This window comes from Corythoichthys intestinalis, chromosome 14 (genome assembly GCF_030265065.1).
Source record: "Corythoichthys intestinalis isolate RoL2023-P3 chromosome 14, ASM3026506v1, whole genome shotgun sequence".
NCBI lineage: Eukaryota > Metazoa > Chordata > Actinopteri > Syngnathiformes > Syngnathidae > Corythoichthys > Corythoichthys intestinalis.
The window spans coordinates 30,826,742-30,844,443 of record NC_080408.1 but is presented as its reverse complement, the minus strand read 5'-3'; the positions used below and the strand labels follow the sequence as shown (position 1 = coordinate 30,844,443).

Below are 17,702 nucleotides of genomic sequence, written 5' to 3'. Positions count from 1 at the left end.
TCACACCCAAACTTCTCAAACACCCACACCCCAAATTACAATGGAAATAAACCATTTTTGTTTGAAGCAGCAGTTTAGCCCTTAGTCGTGCATCCCTGAAAGTCAGTAAAAATTTTAGCCCTTGACTCCTTTTGTACTAATCACCCATGATACATGCCCAGAATTTAATAGGTCATACGTTCTGGTGAGATGTAACCATTTTGCCCTGAATCTCACCCTCAGAAAGTTATTTTAGCAACTCTGACTAGGGAATTCTTTAGATGCGCCAAAGTCAAAAGCAGGTTTATGAGACAGATGGGACACTCTAAATTGCAATGCTTTTATGCTCATGCTATATAATGGTGAAAAAAGGTAGCATAAAAGTTTGTTCATTTCCAAAATTCGCTATGAAAAAAAATCCTTAAGGACTGGTACAATCAAAGCAACTTTGTTTTCTAGCGATCAACTTCTCTATGCATTTGTCATTAGTATACAAGACTTTTAATCTGTTGTAGCCCCTGGGGTGTGCAAAGCACAGTTTGGGAATTCCTGTCCTAATTAAATTTAAAGGGAACATATTTTTAGCGAACCTGTTTGATGTTTTAGAGGGCCTTCAAATGCAACTAAAAAGGCACCACATAATTGCAAATACATTGTGCAATTTTGATGGTTTGCTAAAGTAACCTTGACTGATTTTTTTTTGCTGTTGTGTTGTCTCACTTTTTGCAGCATGGCCCCGTTACCGAGTACTTCGTGCTCTGGACACGGGCCAGTACAACTTGGAGATCTCCCGTGCTGAACTGTCCGACGACTCGCTGTACGAGTGCCAGGCAACTGAGGCTGCCCTACGCTCCCGGAGAGCCAAGCTCAATGTCCTCAGTAAGTAACTGCCAGCTCACCATTATTTGTCGATTTAATAATCATACTAGTAACTGTTAGGCGATAATCTATTAAAGTTTGATGTGGAAAAGGATCATCAAATTTATACTACTGACACCGCAAGATTTTGTTGTGTTGCAAGACCTCTGCGTGAGCACTGGTTTCGCTGTCAACTAATCACCACCTGGTGAGGAATTGGCTCCAGTGGTGCCCTGCAGACCCAACATTTTGTGTTGGTGTGGTGGGAACGTCCCTTTTCATAAAGCGCTTCAACTTCCACCTTTGGTAAGAGAGCCAGGGGACATTTAGTCAGAATGAACCATGCCTTCATTGCTGAGGTGGCAAAGTTAAACACTGGTCATAAGGGGATCAATGCCTGTTGTGGCGGCAATCCCCAGACCCATTGTTGGACAGGAGCGGTAAGGGATGCGATCAAGCTGAAGAAGGAGTCCTATCGGAATTTTATTGGCCGATGTGTAGCCACTGGCCAAGCAGAATCAAAATTTGGTGGTCACTAAGACCCAAGCCCAAGTATGGGAGGAGTTCAGTGAGGCAATGAAGAACGACTTTAAAGAAATTCTGGTTCTCGGCTGACCTCAATTTGGGATGTTGTGAGTAGGTGGGTTCAATTCGTAGAAAACCCCAACAACTCCACCAACGCACCTTCCCATTAGCAAGTCGTGCCTGGGGACACTGAAGAGGTCTTCCCTATCTCTGGGGTTGAAATCAATGAGGTGGTTAAAGGCCCCAGGCATGGATGACATCTGCCCAGAGTTTTCCAAAGGTTCTGGATGTTTCTGGATGATCGTCTCAGTTGACCAAGGTGGTGGTCGCTCATTTTAAGAAGGGGTAGCAGAGGGTATGTTCCAACTGTAGGGAGATCACAATCCTCAGCCTCTCTGGTAAGGTCAATGGCACTGGAGAGCAGTGTCCATCACAGATTCAGGAGGAGCACTGTTTTCATCCTGGCCGAGGAACTGAGGACCACCTCTACACCTTCACCGGGGTCCTTGAGGATTGATGGGAATTTGGCCAACCAGTCTGTATGTTTTTTGTGGACTTTGAGCAGGTGTTCAGCCATGTCTCTCGGGGAGTCGTGCCAGGTGTGCTCCAGGAATATGGAGTACTGATCTCCTAATATGAGATTTTCAGTCTCTTTATGTCTGCGTCAGAGTTTGGTCCACCTTGCCAGAAATAAGTCGGATTAATTTCTAGTGAGGGTTGGACTACATCAAAGATACCTTATGTCACAGTTGTGTTCACAATCTTTATGAAGTATTTTTGAGCAACGGAGGCATTGTTGAATGTCCTGTTTGGCGGCCTTAGTATTGCCTCTCTGAACTTTGCAAACTATGTGATCCTATGTGACAACCTTCAACCCTTACTGGAGTGGATCGTAGCGGAGTGTGAAACAGTATAAATGAGTATCAGCACCTCAAAAAACTGGTCTGGGTTTCCGTGCTAAACCTGCTCACTCAACTTCACAATCAGACCTCGGATAAAGCGGAAGATGGATGGCTGGATAGATAAAGAAAACTTGTTTGAACACATCAAAAATAAATAGGAACATTTGATGCTAAAAATTGCAGAGAAAAAAAGCCTTGTCTCAGGCTTTTTCCAAAAATGTGACATGCATTACATCCACGCTTGCGTACTCATGCATGACTAATAATTGTGAGTAACCCTGTTTGTGTTTTCATCCTCCAGTCCCACCCGAGGACCCTGTGGTGGAGGGAACCCCGGAGCTGTTGCTCATGGCAGGCACGCCGCACAACCTCACCTGCATTACTCGTGGTGCTAAGCCGGCTGCACATATCCAGTGGGTCAAAAACGGACTGCTTATTGAAGGCGCCCACCAGTCCACGGTGACTCAAACACTTCATCACACATTTAAATAATACCTCAACTAAGGTTAATTTAACAGTAGAATGCTTCCCAATACAAATGCTCCAGAAATTCTAGTCTTAAGTCAGTAGTTTTCAAACTGTATGGCACGCTAGTGGGTGTTATGTCAGGGGGGGGGGTCTGAATGTGAAACTTCCAAGAAGGGGTGCTGCAAAAAAAAAAACAAAAAAAAACAAAAACAGAAGTTCGGGAAACACTGCAATAGGCAAAAGACTATACGAGAGTTCGTAGAGCTGCAGTGTTGTTGGATTTGGAGATGTTCGATTTATTCGGAGCCCTTTAATTCGATAAAAAAGATGTCAAATTTATTGTCTGGTATTTAAGTCATGGTAGGCAAGTGACTTCATTTTTACAAAGACATTAAGTCTAAAGCAGGAAATAAAGACGAACAAACAGACGAATCCGACAGATCTGCACTTAATCTCACACGCTGAGTGCTGGATTAAAGCGGGGTTATAGCAAAAATTCCGCTACAAAAGCAGAACAAGTTCATTTTAAACTCTCAGCAAAGCTACTTCAGCTTGTTTGTTGGCACAGTCTAGTGGTCTTTGCCTCTGGCATAGAAAAGGAGGAATTAGAGAGTATTTCCCCCAAAGCAGACTGCAGTTTAGGAGTCTTGTGCAAAAAAATATTAAAAACAACACTTTAGCAAAGACAATCAGAAAAGCTAAGGCGATGAATTGTACTGCCATGATACAAGAAAACATCATGGTGTGAAAATGAAGGCTTTTTGTTTCCATGTGTTTTGAGGTTACTTGCATGCATTGAAAAATTGTTCAACTTTCAATTATTATTTTGCCAGATACCAGTCGTCGCATTCATCACAGAAAACTAACATATGTTTTTGTGTGTCTTTGTAATTGCTGAATTTAGTGGTTTCGTGTTCAGTCAATGTAACGGATATACCGCAGTTTGGTGATGTGTTCACAACATGTTTTTGTATTATACATTTTCATGCTAATTAAAGACAACTTGAGTAAACCTAACATACAGGGGCTGGGCAAAATAGTGGAAATACCTTAAAAAAATAAAATAATAATATAATAATAAAAATTTTAAAAAATAATTTAATATGGTGTAGGTGGCTTTTTGGGGCAATTACAGTCTCAGTTCTCCGAGGTATTGATTTATACAACTTGTGAATTGTTTCCGAAGGACTTTTAAGCCATTCTTCAATTAGAATACCGGCTCGTTTAGAAACGATGGCGACAAAAATCGACTTCTTAATTGTATCTCTAAAACTGACCATAAATGCTCAATAATGTTGAGGTCTTCAAGTGCCGGCCATACAAGATGCTCAACTTCATTTAAATGTTCCTAATGACATTCTTTAACAATGATGTTCAATGATTATAATGCCAAAATGTTATGTGTTTCCATTATTTTGCCCAACCCCTGTACATAGTTCATTACATATGGTTTTCATAATTACTGGAAACAATTAATAGTTCCCATCATTCTACTAAAGTGCAGGTTTTTTTAACAAACGTGTATTTAGAATGTACACATTTTCGTGGCTATTAGAAACAAGTCAGTCGACAGTACACTGGATCGAACATATTCTTCATTCTTTTCATATCCATTTTAAGGGTCTTCAGTCAATTTGACATGAATGTAGTTGCTTTTGTAACATGCATGTTTCATAATCAGGTTAACAAGTGGGAGGACCCGAACTTTTTAAATGTCAACATTTGCATTATATGAACACTTTGCCCTCTTTCGCCCACCTCCGCATGTACTCTGTCTCTCTCTCACTCTCTTTCTCTCTCTTTTACGTTCTCTGTCACATTCTCCCTTGCCTTCTCTCTCACTCTGGCAAACTCAACTTTACACGTGAAATCATGCCTGAGAGCTTCGCCGCAAAGACACCGGCTCGCATATGCACACGCAGCAGCAAACACTGACTCACACACTCCAACGCACATGTTTTGACATCTTCTCACACCCTTCCAAATCACATTGTTGCTTTTTTACACGCAGGAAACCCAATAAAAATGTGTCTGATCAATGTTGCTATCCTGACAGGAGGTGCTGCCGGACCGAAAGAGGGTGACCACCAGGAGTTACCTGCCGATTGTGCCGCTGGACACCGACAGCCACAGCAACTACACATGTGTGGCCAGCAATCCGGCTGTGCCTATGGGCAAGCGGGCCAATGTCATGCTCAATGTGCACCGTAGGTTCTAATAAAAATGCCGTGAACATTTATGATGAGCTAAATATGAAATAGAGAGAATTTCAAATTGTATTCAACACAGCTTTTCCGTAACAAATAAGGAAAAGATTAATTGATTTACAGTGTATCACAAAAGTGAGTACACCCCTCGCATTTCAGCAGATATTTAAGTTTATCTTTTCATGTGACAATACTGACAAAATCAAACTTTGACACAATAAAAAGTAGTCTGTGCAGCTTATATAATAGAGTTAATTTATTTTCCCCTCAAAATAACTCCAAATATAGCCATTAATTGCTAAACCCCTGGCAACAAAAGGAGTACCGGTAAGCCTCTTCTGAAGACTGTACACAAGTAAACCCGCAAACAGTTTGCGAAGACAAGACATGTCAACAAAGCACATGGATTACTGGAACCATGTCCTATGGTCTGATGAGACGGGTGGGCTTTCTTGTGTACCGTCTTCAGAAGAGGCTTCCCCCTGGGGTGACAGCCGTGCTCACCAATTTTATGTACTAGTAGAGTGCAGCATATGGTCTGAGCACTAACAGGCTGACCCCCCACATCTTGAATATCTGCAGCAATGCTGACAGCACTCCTGTAATGAGTCACATGACATTTTGGAGGGAAAATGACAAGCAGTACTCAATTTGGACATTCAGAGATGTGCATTTTTCATAGGGGTGTACTCACTTTTGTTGCCCGGGGTTTAGATATTAGTGACTATATTTTGAGGGGAAAATAAATTAACTCTATTATATACTAGTAAGCTGCACAGACTACTTTTCATTGTGTCAAAGTTTCATTTTGTCAGTGTTGTTCCATGAAAAGATATACTTAAATATCTGCAGAAATGCGAGGGGTGTACTCACTTTTGTGATACACTGTGTGAGTGTTGTGAGTCACAAGCGTGATTTCAGACTGAATTTGATTACATTTTGATTAGGGCTGTCAAAATTATCGCGTTAACGGGCGGTAATTAATTTTTTATATTAATCACGTTAAAATATTTGACGCAATTAACGCACATGTCCCACTCAGACAGATTTAAATGTCAGTAGAGTGAAATGCCCACTTGTTAATTGTGTTTTATGGAGTTTTGCCACCCTCTGCTGGCGCTTGGGTGCGACTGATTTTATAGGCTTCAGCACCCATCAGCATTGTGTAATTATTGACATCAACAATGGCGGGCTACTAGTTTATTTTTTGATTGAAAATTTTACAAATTTTATTAAAACGAAAACATTAAGAGGGGTTTTAATATAAAATTTCTATAACTTGTACTAACATTTATCTTTTAAAAACTACATGTCTTTCTATCCATGGATCGCTTTAACAGAATGTTAATAATGTTAATGCCATCTTGTTGATTTATTGTTATAATAAACAAATACAGTCCTTATGTACCGTATTTTGAATGTATATATCCATCTTGTGTCTTATCTTTCCATTCCAACAATTTATTTTACAGAATATATATATAATTTAAAGAAAAATATGGCATATTTTATAGATGGTTTGAATTGCGATTAATTACGATTAATTAATTTTTAAGCTGTAATTAACTCGATTAAAAATTTTAATCTTTTGGCAGCCCTAATTTTGATACAACTGCTGCTAAAATTCTTGCTTATACTTTAAATATGTGAGTTAATTCTCCAGTAATGGTGAAAAAAAAATATATATATATATATATATATATATATAAAATCGACAAATTCCATGCCAATACTTTATTTACATGTTGTCCAGGTCTGATAAAACATATACTTAAGCAGCAGTCCTTGCTACAAATTAGTGTCCATATTGTCCATGTTGCTGTCTCCAGATCCACCAACGGTGACGTTGTCCATTGAGCCTCGCTCAGTTCTGGAAGGGGAGAGAGTCACCTTCACCTGCCAGGCCACCGCCAATCCGCCCATCATGGGCTTCAGGTTCGGACGACCTGTTGTCGTACTACTTGCCTAGCTTGATTTAAACTTTCCATCAATCTTGTGTCTGTCAGATGGGCGAAGGGTGGTGTGCTGCTTGAGGGTGCCAGAGAGAGCGTTTTTGCCACCACAGCAGACCACTCCTTCTTCACCGAACCTGTGTCCTGTCAAGTGTTCAACGCAGTGGGCAGCACCAACGTCAGCATCCTGGTGGACGTACACTGTAAATAAGATTGAACTATCCAACCCAGCAGATATATTGTTTTTTTAACCACGTAAGATGAAATGAAATGAATACATGGCAGAGTCACAATTTTTTGTACAACAAATGGAACAGAATTCTGACAAAAAAATGGTCTAAAACAGAATCATGAGTCTCTAGTCATCCCATCTGCCTACACCAAATAAACTCCCTTTCCATCCTGTTTCCCTATATTGCCAAATGCATCACATTTGATACACCTAAAATTTCATGATTTTGAGACTAATTCTGAATTTTGACATTTCTTTTTGGAAAAAAAAAAATGATGGATGCAAGTCAACACATACAACTGCAGGTTCCATGAGAAATAAAAAACTGGATTCAGCAAGGGTTATAGATATCAGAGTGCTTATTACACATATTCATTTTTACTTTTCTTTTTACAAATTTGAAAAAAAGGTTTCATTAGGACCTTATTTTTCAAATTTTTGGATTCTCTGATAATTGCTTCATGTTGCAGGTATTTAAGGGTTAAGTCACCGAACATCTACTGATTCAATTTCTCTTCTTTTTGTCTCAGTCGGCCCCATCTTAGTGGTAGAACCACGGCCCATCGCAGTGGACGTTCACTCTGATGTCACCCTGAATTGCAAGTGGTCCGGAAACCCTCCTCTTACCCTCACCTGGACCAAGAAGGGCTCCAACATGGTGAGATGTTGACCTACCTACCTACTTACTTACCATAATGTCTCATTTATTGTACACTCCTTTTGTGTAGCGCGCATGTACCATTACATACCATGATGCTCTGACTTTTCCATGCGGTCCAGAGTGTAGCAGCTAGAACACATTCACCCTTCTCTACTGAAACCTTTTTTGGAATTAAATGTAACAGTCAATATTAGAGTTGTCCGATAATGATTTTTTTTTTAACCAATAACAGATATCCCAATACTGTCATACTTCAAAAATCTGATACCGATATATGCAGTCGTGGACTAATTGGATTGTGATTCCCCGCTCGATGCTTTAATTATGATAAATGTAGCAACTTCAACTCCAAATAAACATTTTGTTAAAAATAAGGGAACAACTTCAAATGAAGCTATGGAAAAGTGCCTACATTGCACCTCTATACTTATTGTTGAAATCAAAATAGTGCAAACATCAGTTTTTTGGATCAAGTGCAAGTGCAAAGTGCCAATAAAACACTTATTCTGTCCTCAATGTGTGTGTGGTTACACAAATCGACAGATAGCGAACAAATTAGACTCTGAAGAGAAGTAAGACGCTGGGGTAAAGTTGAACTGGCTTTACTGTGATGATCTTTTTCTTGACAAAAGCATGGATCCTTTTTTTATTTATTTTTTTTTTTTTTAAACTAAAAACAAAACATTGTGTCAATAATATGAAATAAAGTAAGTATACACCATGTTTCAATTTGAATAGGAACTTATAGTAAGAAATAATATTACCACTTTTTACCACAAATGTAAACAAAATGAAATATGCACATCTCAAATATACTACACGACGCTCATGAATATAAAACAAAGGAAGAATATAACTTACAATCGATGCTTGTATAAGGCACAAACAACGTGGTGAGATGGCAAGAACTGCTATAGTACATTGGCTGCAGACGTTAGCTCGTCCATTTAACTCTCTCTATTCGCAATGACATCGCATCGACATATGATTATGTCAGCAGAAGTGCTGGAACTTATCAAAACTAATCACATCCAAGCGCCAGCACAGGCAGGCAATAAGTGGTCATGACAGCGGGAAAAAAAAAAATGTTAATATCATCCGATGTCATTTTAAAATATTATCGGCTACCCGATAGTATCGGGCAACTCTAGTCAATATAATGGGAAAATGTTCCTTTATTCTCAGTTACTTTATACCCTATGTAATGACCAATATACTTTACTGCAAAGTTTGCGAACTAAAGTTGGGTACTTCCTTCAAATTTGAACACTTCTTATTCCTATTTACGCTGCATCTCTTTAAGCAGAGCTCAGTGGATGTCGTGGCACAATGTAAGACACTACAAGAAAGGCACGCAACTCTAAAATTGGACTCTCCTACTGTAGTCAGTAGTTACTGTAAAAAGGTGCCACTGGATACAGTTGGATGGCAACACAAGGGGGAAATCCTTTACTAGATAATGTAGAAATTCCCCAGAAAGCCGGTGAATATGCGTTTAATTTGGGGGTGGGCGAATAAAGGAGCCAGACTTCATAAATGTTTGCTTAGTTGTAAAGTAGACACTTTGTAGAAAGACTCTCCATGTCTTAAATCTTTAATTCATGCCCAACAGTTTAAGAGAAAGCTTCAGGAGAAAAAGCTAATGGAGCCTGCTAAGTAAATCAACATGTTTTATGAATTAAATATGCTGCTCTCGCTCACCCTGTCTGGCTCAGCTCTTTGCCTCCCAAGCAGACTCTGCTGTTTACTCTAGTTTACGCTTGTCTGTCTAAGCGTGTGTGTCTGTCTGTGTGTGCAGGTGCTTAGTAACAACAACCAGCTGTACTTGAAGTCGGTGAGCCAAGCGGACGCTGGCCAGTATGTGTGCAAGGCCATAGTGCCTCGCATCGGTGTGGGTGAAACTGAAGTGACGCTCACGGTCAACGGTGAGTTGCCGTCTCCTTCTTTACTGTATGCCTACTTTTTCCATCTTTATAGCGAACTATTACCCATCAGCCAGTCTGACTTGCGACCAACCTACCTTATTGCTTACTTACAGTGACTTAGCAGTTTAATTAGTTGCGTGAACACACTTATTACTCGAAACACTTCAATCAAAAATCATGTTTCCGTGCCATTAATCTGTTCTAGACCCTAAATAAAATCTAACAAAAGCAAATTCCCAATTCATTTTTAAATGTACTTACAGTAATGAGTTCAGTTGGTGGTGCCACCTTGAGTGTACACCACCAGGGGCATTATAATATTTACTCACTGATATAAATGAATAAGATGGTCACAACACTGGTAGTCAGTACACTACAGTGATATTAGCTGTTTTTCCTTAAAGATAACAATTATATGCCTGTGTTAGTAATGTTATACTGTATTGGCCCGAATATAAGAGGCCCTGATTATAAGACGACCCCCTCTTTTTCAAGACTCGAGTTTGAAAAAAGACTTTTTGAACACCAAATTCATTTTTATACAGAAAATAATTACAGTACATCCGAAACAAATGATTATAGCAATATATCTGTGAGAAATCGCATGTTATTTTGCCTCATTCAAATCTTAATATTTGAACATTTAAATATGTAAACTAAAGTGCAATCACATTCATAAATGAATGGCGTCTGGTTTTTGGAATGTAAATAAACCAATCTATTGTGATAAAACAACAAAATTGCAATACCTGCATTAACCATCAAAGTGAAGTCTTACTGTAACTGTAGTCTTGAAACAAATCTGAATAAGGAAAAACATTGCAATAAAATAATGCAAACTGGTTAAACTAAAAAGAGTAGCTGAGATCTGTCATGACAGAACATCGCTTCAATGATATCTGGCGCCATCTAGCGTCGTGAATGGGTATAATATCTGGACCGCAAATATAAGACGACCCCCTCTTTTTTAGTCTTATTTCAATGCAAAAAACACCGTCTTATATTCGGGCCAATACGGTATTTTTCAGTGCATGTGTTGCTGAATCCCAGACATTTATGTAAAGGCACAATTATGTGGACGTTTTAAATGCACAATGTGTTTTATGACTACCCATAATTTTCGCACTATAAAGCGCACCTGATTAGAAGCCGCCACGCACCAAATTTGGCCCGAAAACGGCATTTGTTAATAGATAAGCCGCACTGCACTATGGCACAGTTGTCCTCATTGTATTATGGGATATTTACACCGAAATATATTAGCTGGTAACACTTTACTTGACAGCGGCATCATACGACTGTCATAAGACCAAATGAACCACTATGAAGCTTTGAACCAATTGGCTGCAAAGCTTTGTTGTTTCAAGAAACTTCATTTGGCCATTACTGTTCCCTTGGAGGAGACAGTGAACCTCTGCTGCAACCTGCTGTCAACACTGTTGTTGTCCAACATGCCTCCTAGCATGCATTGCAGCGCTACAGATGTAAATAACAATCCAAATTCAATGTTCTGTGCTAATTATTTCTTCAGTTAATGTTCCAGTTGTTTCATTAATTGCTAGTTATGGTATTTGGTAACACTCTATTATTTGACAGAGGCACCATAAGACTGTCATTAGATAATCATAATTTTGACACAACTCTGTCATGAACAGTAATGAATGCTTATAACAGATGTCATTTAGTGTTATCCTGCAAATTATCTCACTTTTGAATGGATGGATGTAAAAGATCTAAGTTGGACATAAATGGAGTTACTGACAAAATGTGCCACGGACACTTAATGACAGATGTCATAAGCATTGAGTAATGCGCATGATAGGGTCATGTCATATTTATGACGGTCTTATGAAAGTCTTATGACGCCACTGTGAAATAAAGTGTTACCTATTAACCCAAACAAATCAACAAATAAGCCGCACTGGACGATAAGCCGCAGGATTCAAAATGAAGGAACAAAGTAGCGGCTTATAGTCCGAAAATTACGGTAGTTTGACAGTAGACTTGAACTTGGAATTGCAGCAGACAAATAGAAGCAAGCGTATGGACTCTTTTGAAGAATTATTTATCCGCCATTAACTGCTGTTTATTGTCAAGGGAGTTGAATTTAGCTAGGTGCTTCCATATAGAGATTGTATGTCGAATTTTTGGTTGCAAATCAAAGCAAAAAAATACATTTTTATCTAGAAACTCTATATGGCGTCACCTCTAAGTTCCAGCGCCAATATACTTGCTACCAATCAAATTACATGTTTTCCTTTTACTATAGATAATTTTTTGACATATTTGCTGTCCATTTATTTTTGGACTTGTCCTGACCAGGGCCGCCCATAATCTCCAGCGATCCAGTCCAGTACGCCGTCCGGGGAGAGCGAGGCGAGATCAAGTGCTACATCGCCAGCACCCCGCCCCCCGATAAAATTGTAAGTCTACTCGCATGGAGTCGGTCTCTCAGTTTCGCCTTTTTGATCGTACGAAATATAATTGGCGCAAATAACCGGCATTAAAAAGAAAAGACACAGTCAACTGCTTGTTTTCACGCCAGCTCGGATTATTGTGCGTTGAGTGTTGTGTTTGCCACCTCCTGAATGCAGTGTGAGTTTTATTCTTTGATGAAATGTGTTAACCCTATTTTTTCCCCTTCAAAGAACACTTGATGGAACTACACTCTAGCACAAAGTGAAGGAGAATTTCAAAGCTTGCAAGCGTGAGAATATTCTTATCCCGCCACCCCCCCAAAAAACGACGTTTCAGCTGCAGCTCTCAGCGGCAATTATCCAATTTTTGCTGCGCCGACATGACAGAAATCAGAGCTTTTAGGAGGCTTCAGAAACCCCGCCGCATGGCCAGGGAGCTGCAAGCGTATAATGTGATACGACATTATAGTTGCGGCTTAATGCACAGACACAGGGACTTATAAAAAATGGAATGTGCGAATGTGTGTGCACCACTAGATATTCCTAAATAAATCCGTCTGTGTGCGCATTATTCTCCATAAAGAGGGTAAATCTGTTGGAATTTATGTGGTGGAAAGGACTATTGCTACCGTTAGGGCGTAACTAATCACATTTCAGTTATATTTCAGTTGTTGCAATCTCTGTAATGCGGGTTACAACAGATTTAAGGATTGTTTTGACCATTGTTGTCCTTAACTTGTCTACTGTTTTGCCACCAATCAATGTCCAAGTCCTTTGAGTGAATGATGTCATTCATTGTTAAGAAAAAAGTACCAAGGAAGTCTTTTTCCACCACAGAAATGACAGGAGTCACATTGACAATGATGCAATGCAATTTACTCCAGTTTCAAATCCAGTGTATCTGCAATATGACTCATTCCAATTTTGATGCGACACCATACTATGCTTTATATGATACCATTTTCACCAATTGTTATCCAAATGAAACAAATTGCATAAGCATCGGGACAGAATACATAGATCCCTCGCTAATCTGCTGCTCAGCTCTCGTGCCCTCAGTTTATCGCAGATATGAGATACGTATCTTGTTATAAGAATAAAAGAGTTCTAAAAGCATATTTATCCACACTTAATGTACGTTGTAGTGACCACAACCTCGCAACAGAATTCACCTATGGAACTTATGTGGGGGATTTTGTGTTCCGGGGGGGGAACTCTTTTGTCACGTGCGTTTCCGGCAGAGAGGCTAGAGAGATAGAAGAGACACGAGACACACACACCCTCACACATGTATCATATGACAGTGAGTGAGGAATGTACAGTATGTATTTATATTATTCATACATTTTATGTCCTGTCATGGGGGCAGCAGCTTCAGCGGAGAAGCCCAGACATCCCTCTCTCCATCCACCTCATCCACCTCTTCTTGGAGGATTTCAAAGCATCCCCAGCCCAGCCGGAAGACAGTCTTTTCAGTGTGTCCTGGGTCGTCCCCGCGGCCTTTTCGCAGTGGGACGTGCCCGGAACATCTCATCAGGGAGGCGTCCAGGAGGCATCCTAATCAGATGCCCGAGCCACCTCATCTGGCTCGTCTCGATGCGGAGGAGCAGTGGCTCTAATCCGATTCCCTCCTGGATGACCAGGTTTATCACCTTATCTCTAAGAGAGAGCCCGGACACCATACGGAGGAAACTCATTTCGGTTGCTTGTTGATCTTGTTCTATCAGTCATGACCCACAGCTCATGACCATATGTGATTGTAGGGTAGGAAAGTATATCGAGTGGTAAAGAGAGAGCTTCACCTTTCGACTTAGCTGCACCGTACTGGAACGATGCACAGTCCGCATCACTACAGACGCCGCACCGTTGCACCTCTCGATCTCCCGTTCCATTTCTCCCTCAATCGTGAACAAGACCCCCAGATACTTAAACTCCTCCACTGGGAAAGGACTTAATTCCTGACCCGGAGAGGGTATTCAACCTTTTCCTGACTGCGAACCATGGTCTCAGGTTTGAAGGTGCTGATTCTTATCCCGACCGTTTCACACTCGCCAGCGAACCTTTCCAGTGAGAGTTGAAGGTCACACGTTGATTAGGCCAACATAACTACATCGTCCCTCAAAAACCAGAGATGCAATACTGAGGCCATCAAACCGGACCGCCGCAACGCCTCGGCTGTGCCTTGATATCCTGTCCATAAAAGTTATGAACGGAACCGGTGACAGACCCAAACCCTCACTGGAAACGGATCAGACTTACTACGGACTACGTGGACCAAACTCTGACACCGGTCATACAGGGACAGGAACCCCCGTATAAGGGATTGCAATACCCCATACTCCCAGAGCACCCCCCACAGGACTCCCTGGGGGACACGGTCGAATGCCTCCTCCGAGTCCACAAGCCAGATGTAGACTGGTTGGGCAAACTGCCATGAACCCTGAGGACCCTGCTAAAGTTTATGTATGTTATATAGAATATTAATATTTTATTTACCATATTTTTTGGACTACAAGTCGCACCTGAGTATAAGTCGCACCAGCCATAAAATGCCCAACGAAGAGAAAAAAACCATACAGTCGCACCGGAGTGTAAGTCGCATTTTGGGGGGAAATTTACATGATAAAATCCAACACATAGAACAGACATGTCATCTTGAAAGGCAATTTAATATAAAAATACAATAGAGAACAACATGCTGAATAAGTGTACAGTGTACAGTGCATGAACAACGAAATGCGAACATACTTTCCTCACCAGGACGTTACGGCTCGGTCCTGGCTATTCAGTGGACTACACTCCCAAATGACGATGCTGGACGCCCGTATAATTTGCTGAATCAATTTCGTCCTCGATACCAAACAGGTTTGCATCGACGTAAATAAATGATAATTAGGTGCTTTTACAGCAATGACATGACACAAACTGTTAGCATGCTTTCGCTAGCATTAGCGCATCGTTCAAACAACCACACAACTGGCTCTAAGTGTCCGATCGCAGGTGGAAAACACACAACAACAACAGAAAAGATGATACACACAGGTGTTGCCTCTGTAGAGATATTTTACAAGCATAAACAATGAACGTAGGTTCGCAGCCGTGTTTCTCTCTCGCTAACTCGCCCACTTACTCAGCTACGTAGCTGTTGGTCTTCTTTTGGTGTGTGAGCGCTCTTCTTCACGTAAACAAGTGCAAGTGCACCCCCACGTGGACGTGAAAGCGCCACAAACTAAAAGCATGCATTTCAATATAAAAGACAATAATATAATTGTACACACATTGCCAAAGGCAGAACGCGAACGTGGCCATAGCTATTAAGTTATTCAGATAACAATAGCATAAAGAACATGCTAACAAGTTTACCAAACCATCAGTCTCACTCCAAAACACCAAAATAACATGTGAAATGATATCATAATGTGTTAATAATTTCACACATAAGTCGCTCCTGAGTATAAGTCGCACCCCCAGCCAAACTATGAAAAAAAACTGCAACTTATAGTCCGAAAAATACGGTACATGTTTCAAAGCATTCTTTCATGTTGTAATGATAACAGATTATTTTAGATACTGTACGCTTATTGATATTACATATACGCAAAAAAAATTATGTTAAAAATGGGGGGGTAACCACTTTACGGTTTTTCACTTTACACGGTCGGTTCTGGTCCCCATTAACAGCGATAATTGAGTGATCACTGTACATCCCTATCATGTACACCCCAACGGTAAGAATCTTTGTTTAACAAATAGAAAAACACACAATTTCCTTTTTCTGATGGGTAGTATGGAGAAAAAAACGTAAGTTAAAGCCAGTATTTCCAGGCTGCCTGCATGGAGACAGACATTTTATTAAAGCAGGTGCTATTTTACCCAATCAAATGCATGTATACCGGATTGCCCGCCTTGCTCATGATTAAACATGATTTTCTATTATTATCAGAGGTCTACAAAATGCACTTTTTGCTTACTTAAATGCTTTCAGTAACTGTCTTTCACATGAAGGTCATTTATACTAGCTGCTGCCTGTCCCCTTTAAGTTATAATGTAATATGATTCACTTTTGAGTATTAGACTACTTACATTTTAATTTACTATAAGTGTGATATACGGTTCGGTAATTACAATCAGATACTACACAATTCACTTCAGTTACATTACATTTTATTCCAGGGTCGTGGCCATACTAAACTATTTCCTCCAAATGTTGGTAAATACAGTATGATATGGTTTGCTTCAATTGCTATATGATTTGATTAAGTTCAGTACAGTACGACAATCTTTTTGCATTTCAATCTGAAATTATATCAGTTTGTTGTATTCAATTATAATGGCATGTCAATATGTATCTGGCTTTTCTTCCCCCGCATTCCTAATTGTGAGGTCACAAGGCACATTAACTCCTAATGATGTGGGTGTGTTATACTGCAGGTGTGGGCATGGAAAGAGAATGTGTGGGAGAAGGAGAAAGGCACACTGATGGAGCGCTACACAGTAGAGCAGAGCAAGCCACCGTCGCAGGGTGGCGCCGTCCTCTCTACGCTCACCATCAACAACGTCATGGAGTCTGACTTTCACTCTCCCTACAACTGCACAGCCTGGAACTCTTTTGGGCCCCGGACCATGATCATTACTCTAGAGGAGACAGGTATGAAAACCCAACGAAAAGGCAATTCCATAGCCTCTTTCTGACATAAGTTTAAGAATTTATAGTAAAGTTAACTGGTAAAGCTTACTTTTAGTGGCCCCTAACTGTCGACCAATCACATGCATTCCCCTAAACCTAACCTTTACAGTTACTGCTGGGTTTAGGGGAATGCATGTGATTGGTCGACAGTTAGGGACAACAGTTAGGGGCCACTGAAAGTAAGCTTTATCAAATTATTTATTTGGCTAAGTATATGAAAAACTAGCATGGAGATCATCTTTTTAGTTAAAAACCTCCCACTGAAGACAATCACAGTGTCAAAATTCCCTTCTGCTTTTAAAGTGACATTTTTGGGGTTGATTCATTTTATTTTTCAAGTTAAATTCTATTTATTTTAGTACTGTATTGCGAACAAGCTTTCGGGTTTCTACTTTTCAGCTGAGTTTTGAGTTGACTCAAAGTTTCACCTTAGGGCAGGAGTCCCCAAGTCTGGTCCTCTAGAGCAGTGGTCCCCAACCTTTTTTGCACCACGGAACAGTAATATGTGGCAGAAAATGACAGTAAATACAAAATAATATGACGGAGCTAAAAATGAATATTAAGTGCAGGGAAAATGTGACTCACCATACGCTGAATGAACCTTTTTTAACAGCGGCGTCTCCTAAAACTGGACGGCAAATATCCGTGGTCGCAAGCATAATGAGGTTTCTTGGCTTTAGCGATACAGTTTGCCATGAGGTATGATGCGTTCAGTGCATTCGCTTTTGTTGCCTCGTTTTCTAGCTTTTAGCCACATATTATGCAGAATGGACTTGGTTGTCGGCTCATCTTCTGGCTTAGCAGGTGGCCTTTTTCCCATAAAAAAAGCTGTCCAAAGACACCCGAGACGCACAGTCAACAGCGGCTAAAGTTACTGTTTACACTGAGC

General features: G+C 40.3%; 1 protein-coding gene across 2 annotated transcripts in view; it reads left to right on the top strand.

Moving 5' to 3' along the window:
- Positions 1-17,702, top strand: part of kirrel1b (kirre like nephrin family adhesion molecule 1b) — a 118,947-nt gene that overhangs the window by 82,485 nt on the left and 18,760 nt on the right. For both annotated transcript variants that reach the window (XM_057857318.1, XM_057857320.1), the window contains exons 3-11: positions 709-858; positions 2,566-2,723; positions 4,789-4,939; positions 6,769-6,874; positions 6,946-7,094; positions 7,654-7,781; positions 9,583-9,709; positions 12,032-12,132; positions 16,558-16,774. In XM_057857318.1, coding sequence (XP_057713301.1) covers positions 709-858; positions 2,566-2,723; positions 4,789-4,939; positions 6,769-6,874; positions 6,946-7,094; positions 7,654-7,781; positions 9,583-9,709; positions 12,032-12,132; positions 16,558-16,774 — 1,287 coding nt within the window. The remainder of the gene's footprint in view (positions 1-708; positions 859-2,565; positions 2,724-4,788; positions 4,940-6,768; positions 6,875-6,945; positions 7,095-7,653; positions 7,782-9,582; positions 9,710-12,031; positions 12,133-16,557; positions 16,775-17,702) is intronic.